Source organism: Anser anser (assembly GCF_964211835.1).
Source record: "Anser anser genome assembly, chromosome: 10".
Taxonomy (NCBI): Eukaryota; Metazoa; Chordata; class Aves; order Anseriformes; family Anatidae; genus Anser; species Anser anser.
The window spans coordinates 15,077,070-15,099,982 of record NC_139730.1 but is presented as its reverse complement, the minus strand read 5'-3'; the positions used below and the strand labels follow the sequence as shown (position 1 = coordinate 15,099,982).

The 22,913-nt window shown below is 39.0% G+C and overlaps 1 protein-coding gene across 7 annotated transcripts in view; it reads left to right on the top strand.

The window, feature by feature from the left end:
• The window catches only part of TLN2 (talin 2), a 227,399-nt gene that overhangs the window by 122,424 nt on the left and 82,062 nt on the right, over positions 1-22,913 (top strand). For all 7 annotated transcript variants that reach the window (XR_014588799.1, XM_083850954.1, XM_083850952.1 and 4 more), the window contains 16 exons: positions 787-909; positions 2,170-2,313; positions 2,496-2,657; positions 3,739-3,879; positions 5,020-5,201; positions 6,385-6,517; positions 7,939-8,040; positions 8,138-8,308; positions 9,388-9,534; positions 10,407-10,508; positions 11,885-12,004; positions 13,675-13,821; positions 15,179-15,345; positions 17,078-17,261; positions 19,347-19,472; positions 20,718-20,834. Coding sequence is in view for 6 of the 7 variants with exons in the window: in XM_083850954.1 (XP_083707080.1) it covers positions 787-909; positions 2,170-2,313; positions 2,496-2,657; positions 3,739-3,879; positions 5,020-5,201; positions 6,385-6,517; positions 7,939-8,040; positions 8,138-8,308; positions 9,388-9,534; positions 10,407-10,508; positions 11,885-12,004; positions 13,675-13,821; positions 15,179-15,345; positions 17,078-17,261; positions 19,347-19,472; positions 20,718-20,834 (2,268 nt within the window). In the remaining variant the exon portion in view is untranslated. The remainder of the gene's footprint in view (positions 1-786; positions 910-2,169; positions 2,314-2,495; positions 2,658-3,738; positions 3,880-5,019; positions 5,202-6,384; positions 6,518-7,938; positions 8,041-8,137; positions 8,309-9,387; positions 9,535-10,406; positions 10,509-11,884; positions 12,005-13,674; positions 13,822-15,178; positions 15,346-17,077; positions 17,262-19,346; positions 19,473-20,717; positions 20,835-22,913) is intronic.

Genomic DNA, 22,913 nt, shown 5'->3' with positions numbered 1-22,913 from the left:
GGTATTGTTCTGTGTGAAACAGCTTAGTGAAATGTCTGAGCAGTCCAGATATTCCAGCACGCAAGAAGATCTGTATGAAATCTCTGAAGTTCTTTTTGAGCATACCATGTCATACATCTTGCTTTGAAGCTTTGCTTTGGTGTCCTTATTACTTGATGTGTTGGGATTTTCTCAAATTCTTTGCTCTCTAAAAGAAAAACAGAATGCTTAAGGGGTTGGGAATGTGCACGTCATCTTGTTCTAGTGCTCTACTGTAGTCAGAACTTACTTTGAATTTTAAAACGAACATAAGCTGAATTTGGTGAGAGATTCTTTGAGAGTTAATGTGCGTTCTGATATCTGGATGGTTCCAGCAGATTAGATACAACTTGATCTCCAGTGAACTTCAGTGAGTTTGGGGGCAAAGAAGATCCAAGATGTATGAAAGCAGTTGCTGGTTTGGTTGCCATGTTCTGAAATCCATGAAACATACCTAGAGCCAGGCTACCTGTGACAAATACTGTATGGTAGAAAAAGTAATGCGTGTTATTTCTGTACCCTCATAGTCAATTGAGCTATAATAGTGTTAGTTCTTGGCCCTGTAAATCCAGTGCTGATCTGTATGTCTTATCCCTCATGCCACACAAAGGAATGTGCTCAAATCTACGAGCTTGTTAACTAGCTAAAATTTCTGGAAGCCAGGTCAAGCACTTTCATGAGCCTGAACAGGTTCATGGCCAGAAATCACTTGCCTTTTACTGGTAGGGAAGCATATTGGAAGTTTACATTGTTTTTTTAATTTCCAAGGTTCTTGGAGAATCAATGGCAGGCATTTCCCAGAATGCAAAAACTGGGGATCTTTTAGTCTTTGGAGAATGTGTTGGAGTTGCATCCAAGGCTCTTTGTGGCCTCACAGAGGCAGCAGCTCAGGTAAGCTATTGAAGTCTGTGAAGCAAATGTATGTATTTTTTTAAAAAATATTACGTTATACCTGTGTAATTCTGAGTTTTTTTTCATTTGGGCCAAATAATGACCTTGTTCTACACAGTGCGCTCTGTGTAGGATACACATAAATTGTGAATATGCTGCTGTATGTTGCAGGAGTAACAGAGTACAATAACATGCAAATTTTTATAAAGAAAGGAAGTGACATCAAGAAGGTAAGTTTTCCTGAGGGTAAAGCAAATGTCAAAGCTGCAGTCTATAGAATACATGTTTGCAGCTCATATTACATCATAGAGAAGCACACAAAATCAAGCTGCAGTAAAAATAAATGATACAGCTTTGTTTTAGTTTACACTCCTAATTTGAGACTGCATTTCAGATAATAAGCAATCTGCCTTCTAGCTCTTTACTTTCTCAATAACCAAATATCTTAAGCTATCACAACAATTAGAGTCAAGACAAGGTCACTGTGGTTTGATCTGGTAACTGGTTGACTTGTACTCATGAGATTCTCTCACTTGTGCTTCAAGCCCATACAACCTTTTCAGTGAAGCATCTGGCTGTGGAAGATTATGTTTTGCATCTGGAAACTGCTTTTTGATTTCCCCAGTACAGAATCTCATTCTGAACTTAATCTTCTCCAAATCTAACCCTGGGTTGCCTTACCAGCATGTGGAGCTGACAAATACTGTATCTGTAATGGAAATTCATCAAGCAGTCTTCCAACACTGTTTTGCCAATCCAGACAAAAGGTCTTTGTTCAGAGGCATGAAACAATCTTATATTGTGGAAGAAAGAAAATAAGTTTGGCCAGAAGACGTCTTGAGCTGCAGTGAGACCATCACCTGCAGATATGATGGTCTCACTGAAGCTCAAGACGCTCACCTGCAGATGTGACAGTCAGCTACTTAGTAGTAGTAGTTCATTTGCTGTGGTGATCTGACGTCAGTAAGGAGGAGTTAGGAGAGGCATTTGTTTGCTTTACAGGAAGACTAGTTGCCTAAGCAAACGGGATGATTTTGTTTTGGCTAATTAAATTTCAGAAGTGCAATGGCTGAGGTGTCTTGGTTTCAGAGGTTTGTGGAGATGTATTACTAAAAATAATGTTACTAATACTTAACAGTATGATTTCTGGATGATTGCTGACTACCAAATGCAATGACATTTGGCAAGCTTATCAGAAAAGAACAAGGTGGATTTAGCAATGTTTCATCGTTTGTCTTTTCTTTCTTTCTCCATTTCTAGGCTGCTTACTTGGTTGGCATTTCAGATCCCAACAGTCAGGCAGGTCAGCAGGGTCTTGTTGACCCAATTCAGTTTGCCAGAGCCAATCAAGCGATCCAAATGGCTTGCCAGAACTTAGTTGATCCAGCAAGCAGCCCATCGCAGGTAACTGAAGGATTGCATTGAGCCTAGCATTGCTAGGACACATGAGTTCAATTTGTGACCAAGCAAAGGAGTTCTCTTTTAAAATTGTTGCCTGGCTTTGACCACAACTTTGCAGAGCTAGGATGTAGTAACCGTCCTGGTGCTCTGACAGTCTCCTTCTTCTGTGCTGTGTGTTTTTACAGGTATTGTCAGCTGCCACAATTGTGGCCAAACATACTTCTGCTCTGTGCAATGCCTGTCGCATTGCTTCATCAAAGACAGCAAATCCTGTTGCCAAGAGACACTTTGTGCAGTCTGCCAAGGAAGTTGCAAACAGCACAGCTAACCTGGTTAAGACTATCAAGGTACATGTGCTGCTTAATCATGCTGCATTTTTCCCCCTGAATCAGAACAGTGGTATCGCTTAAACTTCTGTGATATGTGTGCTTTAAGAAATTATTAATTACATTTTTGAAGGTCTGGCCTGCAAAATATGACCAGTGGTATAACTGTGCCATAGTCAAAATAGATAGATCTAGACGACGTTAATGTTAGAAAAGGCGGCTGGCTCATTCACTATGAGATGTGATGCCTCTGTATTGATATACTGAATGAGCTTGCACCATCAGAATAGTTTGTGAACAAGTGAATGTGAAGGTTTTTAATGGTGTTAAATTACTCGATATCCAGAGCCTTTTGGAGGTATTTGACAGCTGTATCATTAATTAAACAAACAAAAAGTAACATAATAGTAGTACTTGGAACCGAACAGAAGCAGTTTATGTTGCTGCTGTTTAATAGTCTTTTGTTAATGGTAATATTGTGTTTTGCAGATAGTTGCCTGCGTTTTGGCAGGGAGTAGCTTTACTTTTTATAAGCAAAAATAATACTTGTTAAGGCATAGAGGACTAATGAATCTTAGTCCTTCCTCTGGAAGCCATTAGCTGGTACACTACTGAAATTCTTATAAAAATAGCTATCTTAAGACTGGAAAGTTACACAGAAGGTCCTTCGTTTTGAAATATTTCTGTGGGATTATGAAAGAGGTTAGTTCATTCATGTGAAAATGAGAGCAATAAATTCATAGTTTGCTTTAAAAAAGAAAAGCTGTACTAGAGTACTAACTTGTTAGCCATTTCTACCTGTTGGAGCATGAGGTGTACTGAGACATGATTTGTGAGAGTCATCTGAGTGCAATGATTTAAAGCATTTATTCAGTCTTGTGAAGTAAAGCAGCTATGTCAAGTTTAGGGTCAATAATCAGCTAAGTTTGAAAAAAAAAGTTTAAAGAATCACATTCTTTGCCTCAGTTTTGTTTCTGGAAGAAGTTTCAGTTTTCAGATGTCATAAACACAACAGTTTAAACCTCTGAGGAATTAAACCATCTTCATTCAATTTCACAAGGAAACCCTTTCACATAGAGCTCAATCGTGATTTAATTTCCAGGCCCTGGATGGTGATTTCTCTGAAGAGAATCGCAACAAGTGCAGAATTGCTACTGCACCTTTGATAGAGGCTGTGGAAAATCTGACAGCGTTTGCTTCAAATCCAGAATTTGTCAGCATACCAGCACAGATCAGCACTGAGGTAGGCAGGATTTTGCACTTCAGTCCTGAAAAAGTTGAAAACGTTGAATTAATCCTCTGGTGGGAGACATGAAGCGGGTGTAGAGACTTGGCCGTGGAATGTGGCTGTGCTCCTGAGTGTTCATAAGACATTCTGCAGTCTTTCACTTATCCTCTGATCTTGACTTTTCTACCAGTAAGATAATACTAGTTATGCTCCAGCAAGCACTGGCTATCTCCTGTTAGTAAAGTTATATGGTACAAGTGACTTGCTTATCTTGTTAGCTGGATTCTTGCATGTGAGAAAGTAATAAATCTCCCTTTTTCCCTCAAGAACAGCTTTAACACACAGCGTCTAATTCGTCCTGAAAAGGACTGAATGGATGTCACTGTGCTTTCTCCCCTCCAAACATGATGCAGAGTTATGATGACAAGAAGTTTCTTTGCAAAGAATAACTTTTCACAGGTCACCTGTATTTTTTCCCAGTTTTGTCGTCAATCCGTGTAACTACAACAGATTAGTATTTAAAGTAACTAATAAAAGTTTAAGGGGGGAAAAATCCATCCAGCTTCATAAAAGCTTAGAAGTGTAGAGATCAAGTATTGTTACTGCCTTTACAACTGCTGCTTCCTGCTTTTGGCAAGCTCAGTTCTAGCTGGCAATATTAGATGATGCAGTAGCTGTTGCATCTTCAAAATTGTGGGGCTGTAACTGAAATTTAAGCCTACCTCCCAGGTCTGTGGTCCTTGGGTTTACCAGGTTACTGGAGTTAAAATAGATATGAAAATGATGATCCAATAAGTGTTGTAGTCAGAGTAATTCCTTTGAAAAGAGCACACTTGTTTGGATCTTACACTTTTTGTGACAAAAGGTTTGTTAAATCTGTAGTTTACAAGTGTCTGTTTTGTCCTGTTTATCAGCCGGATGGTGCCTTTACAAACTTATACACTGTTTTCTGAATTATGTTACAGAGAAAACAATTAAATGGCAGTGACTTTACTACAATTTGCATATTGATTATTAGTAAATATTGTAGTACTATACAAGAAACAATAATGTCATTTCACTGCTTTTAATTAAACCTATTTTTAGTAGCAGAATGCGTGTACAAACTCAAATAGTGATATAAATGTTCTTTATCTTGCACCTTTCTGACCACAGGGATCACGGGCACAGGAGCCAATTCTAGTTTCTGCTAAAACGATGTTGGAGAGCTCATCTTTGTTGATCAAGACTGCTCGTTCTTTAGCTATCAATCCAAAAGACCCCCCTACGTGGTCTGTACTAGCTGGTCATTCCCATACTGTCTCAGATTCTATTAAGAGTCTTATCACCTCTATCAGGTATGTCTTCTGTAGTAAGTACATTTGTGTCCAGATCCATGCTAATTCAGCTGTTCCAATAAAGGGAAAATAAACTAACACTGTACAGCCCATGGTGCTGTGGTATTCTTCGCTAATGGAAATTACTTGTTCTGCGGTGCATGAGATCTCTCCAGTCATGCTGGCTGTTTAATCGTAACTGATGACTGCAGCACTGTGCAGCATGGGGTTGATATTTTGTTTCTATTCTGTTCTCCTTCTCCAGTTCCAGCTCTGATTCAGTGTAAATCAAATGTAAGAGGAAATGCTGTGGAGTAACAAATTTAGCTAGTATTATTTCCATCCAGACTGCTTACCTACATGGGCCGTGTGGAAAACTAGTTTTTGTGGGCAGGTCAGATAGTAAATAAATTATCTCTTCTATCTATTCTTTACTATAGTCTTTTTGGTTTAGTTGGAAGAATGTCATCACCAAGTGTGAACATCTTTTAATATTTGAACTAAACCTTTCTATCCATTTATTGCAGACAAATTTTGAACTCATTAGGAGTGTACTCTGTCCTCAACCTCTCAATATCAAGTCTAAATTGCATGAATGTAGTGCACTAGGGAGTGTTACGGTTGAATTATTTTCTGGTAATGATTATACTGATATAGCAAACTGCACATCAGGACAAAGTACTTCAAAACTAATTTTCATTAAGAGATACTTGGGACTGAGTTTAAAAGATAATGACCAAGGAATTATTTTCTGAGACAGTTGCACTGTGCAGAAATTGGAATATTTTTTCCATTTGCCTGTTCCCAAGTGTCTGTTGCATTTTCATGTTGACCTGATTGGGCTAATCCTCTGATCATAGTGAGGAGGTTGAGCTTTCCCTTCTCTTCTGAGGCAGCTCACTTATTTCTGTGTAACGAGGAATATTTCCTTCCATGCTCCCTTGTGTCTCCAGCTTCTGTGTAACGAGGAATATTTCCTTCCGTGCTCCCTTGTGTCTCCAGCCCTTGTACTGATTTTTGCAAAGTGTTTGGAGTACTTGGTACATAAATCAAATCTTGTCAGTTCTACAGAGCTCACTTAGGTCCTTGTTGTCCTCCTCCCATGTGCTTTATGTATCATCAGTTAATGAAGTGTGCTGGTGTGCGTTCATGGTAGAGCCTGCCTCCTTCCCATCCTGCTCAAATTACTATTGCTGTCTTTCAGGGATAAGGCCCCAGGCCAGCGCGAATGTGATTACTCTATTGATGGGATCAACAGGTGCATCAGAGACATTGAGCAGGCCTCACTTGCAGCTGTCAGTCAGAGTCTGGCCACCAGAGATGACATATCAGTGGAGGTAAGGGAGATAGCACAGTAACGGAGGAGCACTGAGCAGCCTCGCTCACCCTGCTTCTTTCCTTTGCGTTTGAACATATAAAGCTGAGCACTCAGCAGAATGAGCTGAATGAGCCTGAGCGAAGGATTTTTCTTAGTAGAATCTTTCTAGGTAAAATCACATGCTAGCTGAAGTGCTTTGCTTCTGGGAAGGTAACAGAATCACCAGTACTGGTGAAAGTAGTTATTTTTAAGAACCACCTGTGTATTGCTTTCGTTTCCATTGGTGATATGAGCGCTAGTTAATGTTTCTATGGTGTCTGGCTTTGTGGAAGTCAGGATGTTTATGAAATGAATCTATTGCTAGAAGTGCAGTGATTTAAATTTCAATGTCCTTCTTATTAATGTGTGTTTTGTCATTAAGTAACTGAATTCCTTAACCAATGTTGATATGTTCTCATTGAAAAGATTTTTCCCCTCAAGGTGTCATATTGTACTGTTGCTTCCTGAAATTACATCTGTTTGTGTTTTCCAGTGGTCTTTTTGGGCTGTAATGCTGCATACTAGAAACCTTTCAGACTAAATGAAGCTGTATAAAATAAGCTATTACAGGAAATATTTCATAGGTATATTTTTAATTGAAATAATCAAGTCATCTCAGCTGTCATTTTGAATGGAAATAGTACTTAGAATAGCAAGTTAATTACAAAGTAATATAGAAATATAACTAAATGGAAAAATAGTATTTTTCTCCTGCCTTGCATGAGAATGAGCTAAATCCTGGCTGCCAAGACACGATCCGCTTTTGAAACTTTGAAAGCCAGTGTTCGTCTTAGGGAACCCACTAGTATGTGCTTAGAATTCTGTCCCACAGAGTGTATTCGGGGATCAGTCCACATCTCTGAGATGTCACCTTTGTCTTTCACTACTGATGAATTTCAGCTGCTGGTTTCAAAGTCTACAGCAGAGCTCTTGTGCTGTATTGTTTGCTTTGAAAAATGTCTCCATATTTAAATGGGAGCTCCTGCTGTTTTTTCCTGATTACTGCAGCAGTATTAACCCTTTGCAGGGCAAGAATAGGTGTTTTATTTGTTTGCTTTGCTTGTTTGGGGCGGGGGGGGGCGGTCACATTGCAATGATAAATGGCAGATGTTTTGCTACTATCAGCTGGAGTAGGAGGCAGCCGTCTTTCCCTTCCCTCCCTAGACCTGCCGTAGCAATCTAAAGAGCAGCAGGGCCTATCTCAGTGTTTTCATATTTTGAAGGATAAAGGAGAAGAAATGATCATGGAAATCAAATGGACAGCGTGGATTTCTGTGTTGTGGTGTAGTTGGTCATTTAACAGTTGGAAATATTTCAGTTGGTCAGTCTGATTGTTATGGTACAGTATGACTTGATAAGTGAACAACTGTAACAGTAACTGACAACTTCTCTTTGTATTAGGCTCTACAGGAACAGCTAACATCAGTTGTTCAGGAAATTGGCCACCTAATTGATCCTATAGCTACCGCAGCACGGGGAGAAGCAGCTCAGCTTGGGCACAAGGTACAGTCCTACATTTTATAAATGTATGTTAGTTAAAGAGTACCATTCTTCATCTTAGTTTTGAAATGGAGTTAAAAGATTATTTTGGCTTTCCTAGGTTACACAGCTGGCAAGTTACTTTGAACCCCTGGTTTTAGCTGCAGTTGGTGTGGCATCCAAAACTCTCGATCATCAGCAACAGATGACAGTGTTGGACCAGAGCAAGACACTTGCAGAATCTGCCTTACAGATGTTGTATGCAGCTAAGGAAGGAGGAGGAAATCCCAAGGTATAGTCACTGTGCGTAACAAGCAAATCACGAGAGGAAGAAGGGTGAAATGCATCCTGCAGTGATGCAGCCAAAGAAGTGGGCATGACAAGGTGAAATTGTCAATAAGTTGGTGCTGTAATACTACTATGGAGACATAGACTGTGGTACAGTCATGGATGGTAGGGATGTTAAAAATGGGGTTTGGAATACACTTGGACAGAGATGGGATAAATGAAAAGATCCGCCCACCAAGTGCTTTGAAGCAAGTGTGTACCCGCTCACTAAGGGTCAGGCACAGTGTGCCCTGTGTCTTGAGGCACTTGTGCACCTGCTCAGTAAGGGGTGGGCACAGCACATCTACTGTATTAGGGTTGTGCGCAGCAGGCAGGTGTCCTTGAAATGGGTGTGTGCACCTACTCTGTAAGGGGCATGTGAAGAGTGTCCAGTGTCTTTAGGCCTACATGTGCCTGAATTGTAAGGGCCACATATGCCTGCTTTATTGGGGGCAGACAGTGGGCATGCTGCACCCACCCCTTCCAAAGTGGGTGCAGCCCATGACTCCAAGACAATGGGTGCATTGTACATGCCTCTGTTAGAGTGGGTGCAGCACACCACCTCCAGGGCACTGTGTATGCCCCTAATAGAGTGGGTGTGCGCACTGTGCCTCAAGAGACTAGGCGCTCAGCGCATGACTCTAATACAGCAGGCTCAGCAGGTGCCTCCAAGATACTGGGAGCACTGTGTGCAGTCCCTTATAGAGCAGCCACACACAGTGTGCCTTATGATACTAATAAATTATACGCGCCTTAGGATACTTACAAATTAGGTGTAGTGTGTGCTTCCAAGACATATGGTATGTGCAGCCCACCTTTTATAAAGTGGGCACATTCCCCCAGTAGAGCATGTGTTTCCAAGACACCTGGTGCGATCAGTGCGACCCTTATACAACAGGTTCTACCAACTTATTTTATTAGAGTCTTTGTATTAAGATAAGATTTTCACATATTTCAAGTTTTGTTTATTTTTAAATCATACAGGCTTTTTTGTTGTCTTTCTCTTACAGAATGTTGATTTTTATCTTGTTCTCTTTGTTACAGGCATCACATACACATGATGCAATCACTGAGGCAGCTCAACTGATGAAAGAGGCTGTGGATGATATTATGGTTACCTTAAATGAAGCTGCTAGCGAAGTAGGCATGGTTGGAGGCATGGTAGACTCAATAGCAGAGGCAATGAGCAAGGTGAGGAGAGAAGTAAAGAGCATCCTTTTTTCCCTGGCACTTAAAGCAGATCCACAATGTAGGGTTTTGGAGAAGTTACAGCTAATTCATCTCAGTGTTATGTGGTAACTGATATGCAACAACAAACAATTCAGTGGTTGTTTGACTTCACGATACGTGCTATTTTTCAAACTGAGATGTGGGATGGTGTTCACGTTACTGAACTAGGTAGTAATTGATTACTAGAATTGTTTTGGAATGCTTTTGTCTAGCACTATGCTGATAGTGAAAAAAAAGGTCATAAGTATAGGTCAGCTATATTTCTAATTGTCCTCCTTTTCTTATTTATCTTTTAAGTTAGTGTTTTAAATGATTAGCGTCCAGCCTTGAAGCAGACTAGTGCCTGTGGGGAAAAGTGGCAAAGCCTGAGGTGTCTTGCTGTCTTTTGAAAGGTGTCATACTGGAACATTGCAATTGTAACATGTAAATAAGCTGAACCAAAAAAGTGAGCTTTTTTTCTTTTTTTGTTCTAAAGGGGTGCAGAACTGGGAATCTAAAATATTTTTTTCTCATGAATAAATCTAGCCTTCACACATTCATTTCTGCATTAGTGGAGAACAACAAAAGTTGGTATGAACTTGCATGGAAAGTTGGCCTTCCACTTGAAATCTCCTTTAACCAGGCTCTATTTCATTTCCACAAAATAGGATAAAGCATTTTCTAAATTTCCATATATATATATATATATATATCTCCCTGGTGCATTGTCTTTATTTGCATATTTGGAAAGAGCGAGATTGTTAAAAATACATAGATAATTTCAATATTATATAGGAAGTTGCTATCTATTATGAGGTTTTTACTTTTTCCATAACTTTTCCACATTCCTGCAGCTGGATGAAGGCACACCTGCGGATCCCAAGGGAACATTTGTTGATTATCAGACCACTGTGGTGAAATACTCTAAAGCCATTGCTGTTACAGCACAGGAAATGGTAAGAAATTTGGCTAGACCTGAGTAAAAGCTCTTTTGTGTACATAAACATCATGGAACTCTTTACATGCTGTTGAGTAACTCTGTGTAATGCTGTTTCCCAATAATCTTGTCTATTTAGCAATAATTCTATAAAAGAAGCCATGATTTTGTTAAATCCACTTGTGGACCTTACTGGTGTACTGATAAGGTTGCTCTTTAGAAGAGGAGTGTTGGGTCTCTGTATTGTGTTGCAGCTGTTGTACAAAGATACTTCTATTTAGTTTGTTTTCTATTAGAAATACAGGGAAAATATTTTTATATTCGTTTTAGTCAGTCTGATTATTTGTTACTGAAATACAGCCCTAGGTTTATTGATGACTGCAGGTTACCCTTTCACAGTGTGTGCTGTAATTTAACTTAGCCCATGAAATAACATCAGTTTTTTCAGATCACTGTAATATTATGAATGCAGTTCAAGATGTTAAATTGTTTTTTCATTCATTTGTGAGATTTATCTGGGTTTAAAAACAGAACAAAAGAAACTTTATTTGAAACTGTTTGTTTCACTATACTGTTTATGATAAAATGTTTTTAGTTTTGAAGAATACCTCGTTTGTTTTTAAGAGAGATGGCGGATTATTAGTGTATGTTTGCAAGAATTTCCTGTGGAGATGATTTTTAAGAAATTGTTTGGTTTTGCAGTCCAGAAATGTTGATATTACTGCTCTCTATGACGTGACAGCTTATTTGTTAATAGTAGGAATTTGTCTAAAACTAGTTTTGCCCCAAGGATGGAATTTCATGGCTTTTGCTAACATAAATTGGAGAAAGAAGAAATAGTTTTGTTAAAAGGTAGGTTTTTTTCTAGAGAGATGCTCCATCTTTTATACTGATGCTGTACCATGGCATTCTGCATATGCGGCTATTTCTTTGTACTCTTTCTCCTGTCTTAGACACGTTTTGCATTGATTCTGGGACTTTCTCCATTTTTATGCTCCTATGCCACACGGGCTGAGGCTGATATAGGCTACTTCACTTTTGCCAACATAAGGTGGCTCTGAAAGGCAAAACCCACATCACTATTCAGTGTGAATAACTGTGTAGCTGGCCTATTGCCCTGCTATGTCAAAGGGTGAATTACCAGATCTAACTGCTGCTCTTTGATTACTCCGGATGTTCTGCGAGTGCCTGGTTACTGTGACTCTAATAAAGCATGCTCGCTTGGGTTTCCTCACGGAATTATTGCTGGAAGACAACTCCCTTATACTTCAAGCATTTTTCCCTGTTTCATCAGTGTGGCCAAACAAATGAGTGTGCTTCTAAACTGGAGTGTATTAACAAATTATTCTCATGCCTGTCATTTTTCTTTCTCTCTTGCTTGTGTTCTTTTTTCAGATGACTAAGTCGGTTACTAACCCGGAAGAGTTGGGAGGACTTGCATCACAAATGACCAATGACTATGGGCATTTGGCTCTCCAGGGCCGAATGGCTGCAGCTACAGCTGAACCAGAGGAGGTCTGCAGCTTTTAGACCTCTCTATTCTGTGCACACAGTGGCGTCAACATGGGTATTCTTTTACTGTAGGGAATAAGTTTTCTATTAGTAGAGCTATGAATCAGCAGATGTTTAACAAGCATTAGGGATTATGCAAAAGGAATAACATTTCAATTTGTTGTAAGAAAGTGGTGTAAGATGAAAGAATAGAAATCTTCAGTGAAAACCTCTATCCAGCTTCAAAAATCAACAGCTTGTGATTATAGTTAACAATCCTGTAGATCAGGTCAGAATTCTCCAAATCACTTGAGGATATCACTTACAGACAACTTGCAAACACAGAGAAAGCTCTTATTTACTATACAGTTTTTCTTTATCTCATAGGATCTGATGAATTACAAATATGTTTATTTATCTTGCCTGTAAGAGATTTCAAATATAACTTCCTGTTATACTTGGAAAAATGTACTTCCTGTACTTATTTTCAAGTATAGCATCTTGACAGCGGGGTGTGGACACAGTAGGAGCACAGTTGTCTTTTACTGCCAGGCATCTTTCGTACCTTAGAATCAGAAAACAATGTTGGAGGATTGGCTTCCTTACATGGTATTAAGCTCCTCACGCTTACTATTTGCCTCAATTGGATTAACCAGCTATAGTAGGTGCTGCATATTCTGTGAGCAAAAATAAATTTTTCTCTTCTTTTCATTGAATTCCTCTGGTTATGGAGCATAGAAGAACTTGGTTGAGATGGGGTAAGAGGGTATCTTAGCATCATGAGATGTATCAGGTTATCTAGATAAAAGATCTCCACAGAGATTTTGACTTTGTAATTAGGTTTCACCACTGAGAGACTACTTGAGTGCTTCATGATCAGTGGCTAAATGAAAAGCAATGTCTTGCATTCAGCTTTATATTGTTAAATTGAATGACCATTGCACGTTACTTTTTGCCTGAAGTAGAAATAATTTCATTTGTGATACTAATGGCTGTGAGTCCTGCTTACATATTAATCCAAATACAAAATTATATGCCTCAATACTTGCAGGTGCTAGAACTAGCACACATTTCCAGTCAGGGACACCACACCTTATGCTATATAATTATTAATAAATCAGAAGTAGCTCAGTTTTCAATATCGCATATGGACATAGTTACTTCTGGAGAGATGAGAATCTGTGCGAGATTCAAAAACGAATGAATCAAGTCATGTATTCTTCAACCCAATTTCAACAGTGTAGAGCAAATGTTTACTTTTTACCCATCATAAATACGTTTAAGACAGCTCCTGCTGACAACAACTTCTTTTTGCTTTTTGATTTTGGGAGATTAAATAGCATTACTCAAATGCATGCAGACTTCTTGGTGAAGTTTTGTGTGCTTCAGTTAAATACTCTTGGCTTGGATAAATGTCTTATGCTCACCAATTTAGGTTTACAGATGTGTTCTCTTTCCCAGGGTCTGGTTCACTAGCTCTCCAGTTTTATCAGTAAGCCTTTTGTAGGGGCTATGTGAGTAGATGACAATAAATCAGTCCAATCTCTGCCAAAAATATAGTGATGGGCAGAAGTTTGGTAATAAGGAATCACCAGAGTGAACATGTTTCCATTTGTGTTGACACAGTGTACCAGCATGACATTTACTTACTTTGCTCTTGCTCCCTTCTACCCTGTACCTCCTTTATCATGTAGATAGGGTTCCAGATCAAGACTCGGGTGCAAGAACTTGGTCATGGCTGTATTTTTCTTGTGCAAAAAGCTGGTGCTCTCCAGATTTGTCCTACAGACAGTTACACCAAAAGGGAGCTGATAGAATGCGCTCGTGCTGTGACTGAAAAGGTAAGGCATCCATCTGTATTGCCCGAGAGTTTGTCTACTAGACTTCACCAGGGAGTAAATCAGTCAAGTTGTGTGTATGTTCAGGAAATATTTTTTTTTAAACTTCCCATTATACTATGATATTGACTGAATTGCTGGAGGTTCTTACTTTCCTTCTTTTCTTTCAAGTGTTCGGTACAGTTCATGTACTAGATAAGTCTCAGTCCTGTTTCTAACTTATAATAAAACATTAACCTCATACTGGAGGGAGTGTGGTCCAAATCTGGTCCCCAAGACATGAGATGCCACTTGTGTCTTACAAGATACTTCCCTGGAAACAGTAAGTCCATGTAGGTAGTAACAATTGTTATGATGAGGTTGGTTGAGGACGTGTTCTTCGTTCATCGGTGTCTTCTGCTTTTAAAACTGGGCTGTTCTCATGCATTTAGCATTTTCAGCTTGCCTGGGTTTTCTTGGTCTTTGGAAATACATGCTGCAGATGCCTTGCGTAGCTTGCATATGTAGGTTGCACTTGTTTGGACTGAAGTATCGTTTGGATGTAGATGTTTGTTACCAGATGGTGATTGTTTTCAAGTGACTGTTTGAACTGGAGTGGCAGTGATGTCTTAGCACTGTAGGACTGCACTGTGACTACAGTACAAGACGTGGAGCCATTATTTTCTTCACAGGTTTTCTGCCAAATGTTGATTTACCAAAAAGGGATAGGAGGGATCTCAGCTCAGCAGCAGTTGTGTAACATCAGCCAGCAGAAATTCACCTCCTTTACTATTGTCTGTATGACAACATTGAATCACAATGAGATTTTTTTTATCCTCGTGATCATATTACCGAGCAGTACCAGAGAGATGGAAAAGTGACCCTGAAGTAAATGTAGCCAGGCCCTTTATTGACAATACAAAGTATTGCAAGATAATCGGAATTCTTATTTATTGTAGCAGGGGAAGCTTTTCTCTTCTTTTAGTTAATAAGGAAGACGACTGCTTATAGTATTGATAGCCAAATGTCATTGTTTATACTCAGAGCAGATGTAGATAAGACCTTCATGATCTGCTTGTTCATTGCGTATTATGCCTGATCAAGAGACAGCCTGTCTTAGCATGAATGACAAAGGCTAGTAACAGGCTTCCTATGGTGGAAAACATAACGTATGTGACTAATGCACACACAAAGCAAGAAAGGAAAAGGAGAGTTTTGTTAAAGTTTGCAAAATAACTGTGCAGGATCAGTTTCAAATGTTGATTGCAGTCATTTTGAAGAGCAAACTTAACTCCTATCAGACAAAAAGGGTTTGTTAACTCCTATCAGACAAAAACGATTCGTTTCATTGACCACCTTGTTCCTTTATTGTCGTTTCCAGGTCTCCTTAGTTTTGTCTGCCCTTCAAGCAGGAAACAAAGGCACGCAAGCCTGTATTACTGCAGCCAGTGCTGTGTCTGGGATAATTGCAGATCTAGACACGACTATCATGTTTGCTACTGCTGGAACCCTTAATGCTGAAAACAACGAATCATTTGCAGACCACAGGTCAGTGTAACTGAAAAAGACAGAAGAGTGCGAGCACAGGGGAACAATGGAACTGGCAGAAGCAAAAGGCACGTGGAGATAAATTTTCTACCTTTCTAGATTCCCAGGAATGCAGTCAAATGAAGCAGTGGAGTGAGAAGAGAAATAGGAAAATTAGATTATGGGTAGAGGACAGCAAACCTCACTTTGGTTATTTCTGTGAGGAAAGTATTTTTAACAGTTGGAGAACATCTGCCAAGAGCTCTTCCAACAGACAACCACATCTGTAGCACTATTTTGGCTTTTTTTTTGTTTTTGATTAAACTGTTTCATTGTATAGACTACCATGCACTGTCATCCCAGTAGGGAGAATCACTGTCCATGACATTGAAGACAAATCTTGTCTATATGTTTTTTTTTTCCAACAGCTGTTTATGACTGTCTGCTAGTTTTTCTTGCTCAACACTGCGTATGGTTAATGCTGATGTAAGCAGCAGTTAAAGAAATGGCACAGCTATGCCACATGTTTTCTCCTTTGGGAGAGAAGCCAGTTTTTCCTTCTAGTAGCAACTGGAATATAACAATCTCAGTGTCTTTCAACACATTAAGAGATTTATGCCATCTGACTTGACTACCTTTGCAGTAAAACTCAGGGCTTCACAGACACAATACCGAATTTTTGCTTAGCAACCTAGCTGGCCAACACAGCAGTTAGATAGCCTGTATTTATTTCCCGACTCGCTACTAGTTGCTCAAGAAAGAGGCAAGATATGATGGTGTGTTACTTGTTGCTGTTCTACAGAGTGAAAGTCCGGGCTTCTTCTCTTTAACTTCACCAGGCTAATGTTTTCTTTGTTGCTTTATGGGTAGATATTGAAGACTGGCCTCAAACAGTTTTCTCCTTGAAGCTATGAATTATAAGGATATTTGTTAGTTTAGATTACTGAAGGTAAATGAAGGCTAAATGGTTGTACTATACCAGTCTTTTAGTTTCATAATGTGTGTTACTTATGGTGCAAATACTGGAACTTAAAGCTTACCTGAAGCACAACCCTAGAATGAGAGTCTCTCCGTTTGTTACAGTGAGTGAGTTAGAAAATAAGTTGTTGGTTTTTTCTGCAGGTGCCAAAAATTTCCAGGTAGACATTTTATATGGCTACAATTATAGTTCTCAGTTAACTTGTGTCATTTGTGAAGTGTATACTCAAAATGTTTTTTTTTTTTTTAATCTGAATGTTGCTGTGGGTTTGTTTGCCTGATGTGCCAAAACTTAGTTTGTGGTGAAGGGGAGCCCTGATAAGGTCATGTTGTTTGTTCCTTTGGCCATTCTTGCTGCTGCCTCCCTCTGTCAGAACGACTGTTTTCATTTCCATATGGTATGCTGGTTAAGGTGGACGTTTGACACCTGTTAGTTTGTTCACAGCATGGCTTGATTTTCTTCAGTGTTAAAATGCAACGTTTTGTTCCAAGATTTCCCTATCTCATTTCTTTTCAAGACAAGGTAACTTCAGTGAACTGCCTTGTATATAATATTATATAAATACAATGCTGCCGTTTTAATTGTCTTGTTATTTTATTTATTTGTTTTTAAATAGCAAGCTGGCTTGTGATACATTGTCATGACTGGTGTGATGACTTACGTCAGCTCTTTTATGAAGATGTTAGTCAGCATAACATTGAAAAAGACGTTTTTTTCCTCTTCTCCTTTTTACTCACTTGCCTGCTTTTTTTTTTTTTTTTTTTTCTCCTTTAGGGAAAATATTCTGAAAACAGCAAAAGCCCTAGTTGAAGATACAAAATTGTTGGTTTCTGGTGCTGCCTCAAGTCAGGACAAATTGGCTCAAGCAGCTCAGTCATCAGCTAACACCATCACTCAACTTGCAGAGGTTGTAAAATTGGGAGCAGCTAGCCTGGGATCAGATGATCCTGAAACGCAGGTGAGATGTCTTAAGGTTTTTCTGATACTCTGAAATAGACCAAAGGGGTTTACAGAAGTTGAAAAAGAGGCTAAAGGACCTTTTTGTTTGATAAGACCTTACAGGCCTTGTGCTTTAAAGCAAGACAGCAGGATTTATCTCTCTTGGGGCTCTTCTGGGTGAGACATAGCTCATTTTTAAATATACAATCACGAGTCTAGAACACCGAGTGGAAACAGACAAGCCTTTATATAAGACTTCTGGTTTTATTTCACGGGTGTGTTACAGCTTGGATGCTTTTGGCAAAGTGTTGTTTTTGCTATGTTATGATGGGACTCCCGAGTTACCACTTTGTTGTAAATACATTGCATCACTTTAAAGCTATTTATTGAGCTTACAGCCGAGCTAGGCACTGTGTTACTTGCATAGGCTAAATTCTCAGCATTCTATAGCTATATCTGAGTTTTTTAATTTGATGCAGTAACTTAAGCTTTCAGTGTAGGTTATCTCAAATATTTCTTCAGTTGTTTCTTGGGATCTTGGTGAAATGGAGATTGACAATTGTTGCAGATGTGCCTGTGGTGGCAAATTGGTTTGAAAAAGTCTGCTTGTTTGCTTAGGGCTCTGAAAGGGATGTGTGTTCTGCTTTTGCATGATTTCCGTGATGGAGTAAACTTCCAAGATGTTCCTCTCTGGAAAACACACTGCTGGAAATATTTTCTTGTTTTTAACAGAGGATTTCCTTAAACTAGTAACATATTTGCAAATTTAAAAGATTTATCATTGTTTTACTCTCTATGTAAAAGCTGAGAATGTAGTATCTAGAATAAAAGCTATTGTACAAAAGTAGGTATTTGAGGGAGCAATTTTATATTGCCAGTTGAAAATTTTAAGTGCATCATTTGTCCTAAATGGAGCATTTCTAATAGCTTTAGCACACAATACCATCACAGCATTTTTCTGTGGAAGCAAAACTGACTTTAACTGAAGTGATAGAGTTTCAGATGTCTTACAGTGGCAAGGACTTTACTTCTATAAAAGTTACAATGAACTAAAAAGAGGCGTAAAAGATCATAGAATCATTTAGGTTGGAAAAGACCTCTAAGATTATCTGGTACTACCTTTAACATAGCACGGCCAAGCCCACCATTAAACCATGTCACTAAGCTCAGCATCTACATGTTGCATTTCAGATGCTGGGCCCACTAGCATTTATAGAATCACAGCTTTGGAAGGAAGTTGCAGTTATATAATGCTATAGAAATGCAGTTATTGATAACTGACTGTGCCTTTTTTTTCCCCTGAGCTTTATTTTTCTTGCATGTGTTAATATTTTTTCTTAAGATGAACAAATGCTCTGAAACCTAGGAAAAATACTTAGCACATTTTCTGTAAGTGGAAAGCACAAGGGAGAAGGCTTTGGAGAAGTTATTTCAATAGTACCCTATATTATCTAATAAGGCTTTAGTGTCTGTATATAACTTCTTGTAGTGTCTGTATGTTGTCTGGGAGTTCTCTACTTGAGCTTGGTTTTAGGAAGCAATATCTCTAGATTTGACTTTTCCTGACCTTAATGACAGCTAAGTCATATGGCACTTAATTCTGTAAGGCCACTTAAGGAGACTCAACATTCTTTTCCCTAAAGTAATGTCTCCCTCTAACATCTAGCTGAAGCAAGTACACTAGCTTTTTTAGTAGCGAATTTCACAGTTGGTATGTAGTGGTAGTTTGTAACCGTATAATCAGTCTGTTTAATTGCTGTCATCTGAAGAACATCAACAAGAACATAGGGAAAAGTAAACCTCTTACAGAAGTTCAGAGGAACAACAGCCTACTTGCAATCAGCGTTTCAGTTTCTTCACAAGAAATAATCATTTTTACAAACTGACTGATTGTATGAAATACTGTAGCTATAAACACAGTTTTTCCTTTTCTAGAATGTTATATGTTTTATTGGGGTAGAGAGAGGGAGGGTGGTTATATTTGTGTATATTTGTGTCTTTACCTATCACTACTAGGCTTTGTTTAGCAGTTCTCTAAAAATCATGCGTTCATCCAGGCTGACATTTCTTGGCTGAGCCTCATGGCTATTGCTCATTCCTATAGGTTGTCCTGATTAATGCTATCAAGGATGTTGCAAAGGCCCTTTCTGATCTCATTGGTGCTACCAAAGGAGCTGCCAGCAAACCAGCAGATGACCCATCCATGTACCAGCTGAAGGGGGCTGCCAAGGTGAAAACTTATTTTTTATCTGAAAGTATTAGGTACAATCACACTTCCTAGGCAGCTGAAGCTTGGATTTCAGCAGTTTCTGGTTCACTGAGATCTCATCTCTTTCTTTGTTTCATTAGCATTCTGGGATGATACAGGAAAATAGTAAGATACTATTGGGTTTCCCTGAAGCTATCAGTTTTTGTAGGCTGTCAGGTAACTTTTGGGTTTTTGATGGAAGAACTGTAGTCTTTCTAGAGAGAAACTTGCATCTTTTGCATGTCTGAGGGCAAGTTCTCATCTAATAATGTTATAGACTAAATTGTATCCTATAAAAAAGTGTTACCTACATCCTGGAATCTGAATAATGCTGAAGATAAGCATGTTATACTCCTTATTTAGACCTTGCAGGCTGGAGGGGGAACAACACCACCAAGAACTCCACAGTAAGATGTTGTGCATGTCCAGTCCTTTTCTCCTAGATGTTTCCAGGAGGTAGTACATAAGTGTCAAAGCTCAAAAGTCATGTAGATTCCACCACATCTATGCTGTTTTTGTGCTATATTTTCCTTGCATCTGCGATATATTATGACAGTGCCTCAGAAAGATCTTTCAACTTTGTGTCTACAAAATATTTCCAGATGTGGAGACTTAGGCAGTATTACTTCTGCTTTCACATTATGGGAGTGTAATGATAGCATTTTGTCTACAAGTTCTTACTCATGTCTCTTCCTTACCTGTAAGACCTGCACCTCTGTTTCTTTCAGAGCAGATGAGAACTGCATACTGTAGAGGCGCTACTTAAAAATGACCTGTCTAGCCAAGAAAAGCGGTTTCTTGGCTCTTTCTGCTCTGAAGAGCTATCTGTGTTGTAATTCCTAAACTGTCAACAAGCTGACCTTTCTGTCTCTTAATTCCCAAGACTTCAAGTGTGACTAGGTATTGTTTGTATGTCAACACATTGGGGTATAGGAAAGAGAATGACAGGTTACGCTGCATTAGAACTGTTTGTAATGGGAACAATAACTGCAGTATCACTCTGCAGTAAGTTGTGCTACGCTTCTGCAACTTACAGGGAACATTTATAAGCTGGCAAACAGGAGAGTTGATATTTGTTCCTGTAACAAATACAATTCGTGAAGCTTTTTAGGCCCTATTAGAAATAATAAGACTACTTAGATCAATCTGCCTTGATGATTCATACCATGCTCTGAAAAATGCGAAGAAGTAATCATGCATCCTTTTCTCTACCTCTCTCTTTTTCAGGTGATGGTAACAAATGTCACATCACTTTTGAAGACAGTTAAAGCAGTAGAAGATGAAGCTACTCGAGGGACAAGAGCTCTTGAGGCCACAATTGAGTATATCAAACAGGAACTCACGGTAAAGAATAGAATAGCCATACATGGCAGCTTTTGTAAATAAACTCTTAACATCAAGCCAGGCAGCCCAGGGACTCCTCAAGCTATGCTTTACTGCCCTGCAATGACTTAGATGCAATTTGGCTCCCTCCATCTGTTATAAATCATCTCTGAAAGTACAATTACATACCACTTCAGCCTATGTACTTTCAGATGTTACAAGTCCCCACTGCAGGATTTGAGATGCTACTGTCATGTAAAAATCTGGAAGCAACTGGTTCTTTGTTCTTTAGACACAAAGCGTTCACTGCAGATATTATTTTGAGTCAAATGTTCTTTGCTTTTTTATTGACCCTAGCTTTCAAAATGTCTCTTTACTATCAAAGCTGTATTACAGTTACAGTTTAATCTTGTTTCTTTTTCCTTTATTATGACATGATATTAGAAGCGCTAAATAGCCTGATATCCAATATTTTGTCTAAGTAGGAATTAACAATAGAATAGAATTTTCTCCCAAATTAGGTGTTAGACCATGACAGGTTTTTTTTTTCTTCCTCTTTAAGATACAATAGTACAACCTACAACTGCACTTTTCAGTTACTCTTTTACTAGTAGACTGGTCAGTGACATAAATCAAAACTTGTGTGTTTGTGAAGAAGCCTGTTTTGTTCCCTTTTTGGTTAAAATCCATTTTTGAAAAATATAGGCATTTTCTTCGAAAAATACTTCATAGTATTTTAATGAAGTGTTTGCTGTTTCCCACAGTATTCTGGAGAAACTGGCTGCTCATTGCATGGACAGGTCTTTAGTTTGCTGGGTGGACGGCTGCACTCAAAGAGTCCTAGTGAATAGAGTTAAATCCAGTTGGCGGCTGGTCTGCAGTGGTGTTCCCCAGGGTTCAGTACTGGGGCCAGTTTTGTTTAACATTATTTATCAATAATCCAGATGAGGGAGCTCAGTGCGCCCTCAGTAAGTCTGCAGACAGCACCAAGTTAGATGAAACGGTCAATCTGGTTGAAGTTAGGAAGGCTTTGCAGAGGGATCAATGGGACAAGTCCAATCATATGACGTACACCAGGTGCCGCTCTTGGGTCATAACAACCCCATGCAGCGCTATAAGCTTGGGGAAGAGTGGTTGGAAAGTTGGAGATATTCAAGAAACATGTGAACATGGCACTAAGGGACATAGTTTAGTGATGGGACTTGGTAAGGAACAGGCCTGTGGTGGTGGTGATGTCATTTTTTTTCATGGGGAGAAAAGTGGAATTCTAGGAGGATGTGGGAAGAAAAGCAGAGTGCTGGGAGGGCACAGAGAGGAAGCAAGAATGGTACACGTGCTCAGGAAAATGTTTCAAATTTGACCTGGAACTCCATGGATTGAAGCTGAGCAACACCAAGGAATGTTATTCGCATACTTGATTAGGCTTGATTTTTAACATCACTTCCATTTCTGGAAAGTTAAAACACTGATGAACCAGGAGCATGGGGTAAATCAGGCTAATGTTTGTCAAGACATTTGGATTCTGTAACCACTAGCATGTGTAAGATTGAAATACTCCCAAAGCATTGCTTGCACTGTGTGTATTAGAGAAAACTTGATTAATTGTACACTTGGAATTGCTACTGCAGAGAAAAAAAGATTGGCAAGCAAATAGATTAAAGCTTGAGAATGGGAAATATGAGCTAAATCTAAAGTTACCCAGCTCTTATCTATCTCTTATGACAGTTAATGTATTCCTCTATCCGTAAGTGGTATGTACTGTCAGATAGTTTGAACTGTTTTCAGACAATTCTCCATGGAAAATTATATCTTTAGGCTTTTAAGGGACACCAAGTGTAGAGAAAAAGAAAATGCTCTACATTTTTTTTATCCCTTCTCCACCTCCATTTTTTTAAGAGGCATTTGAATATTTTGGTGATGTTCTCAGTCTACCCTGCACTGTGCTGGTTTCGGCAGCAATCACTTGGTAGCCCATAGCCTTTGCGAAGGAAGGATCTCTTTATTTGAGTAGAGCAGCGTAGGCAGCAGTCAGGATGAAAAAATACATCTAACTGAAAGAATATTAATTCTTTTGATATTGTAACACTCTAAACAGCTGTC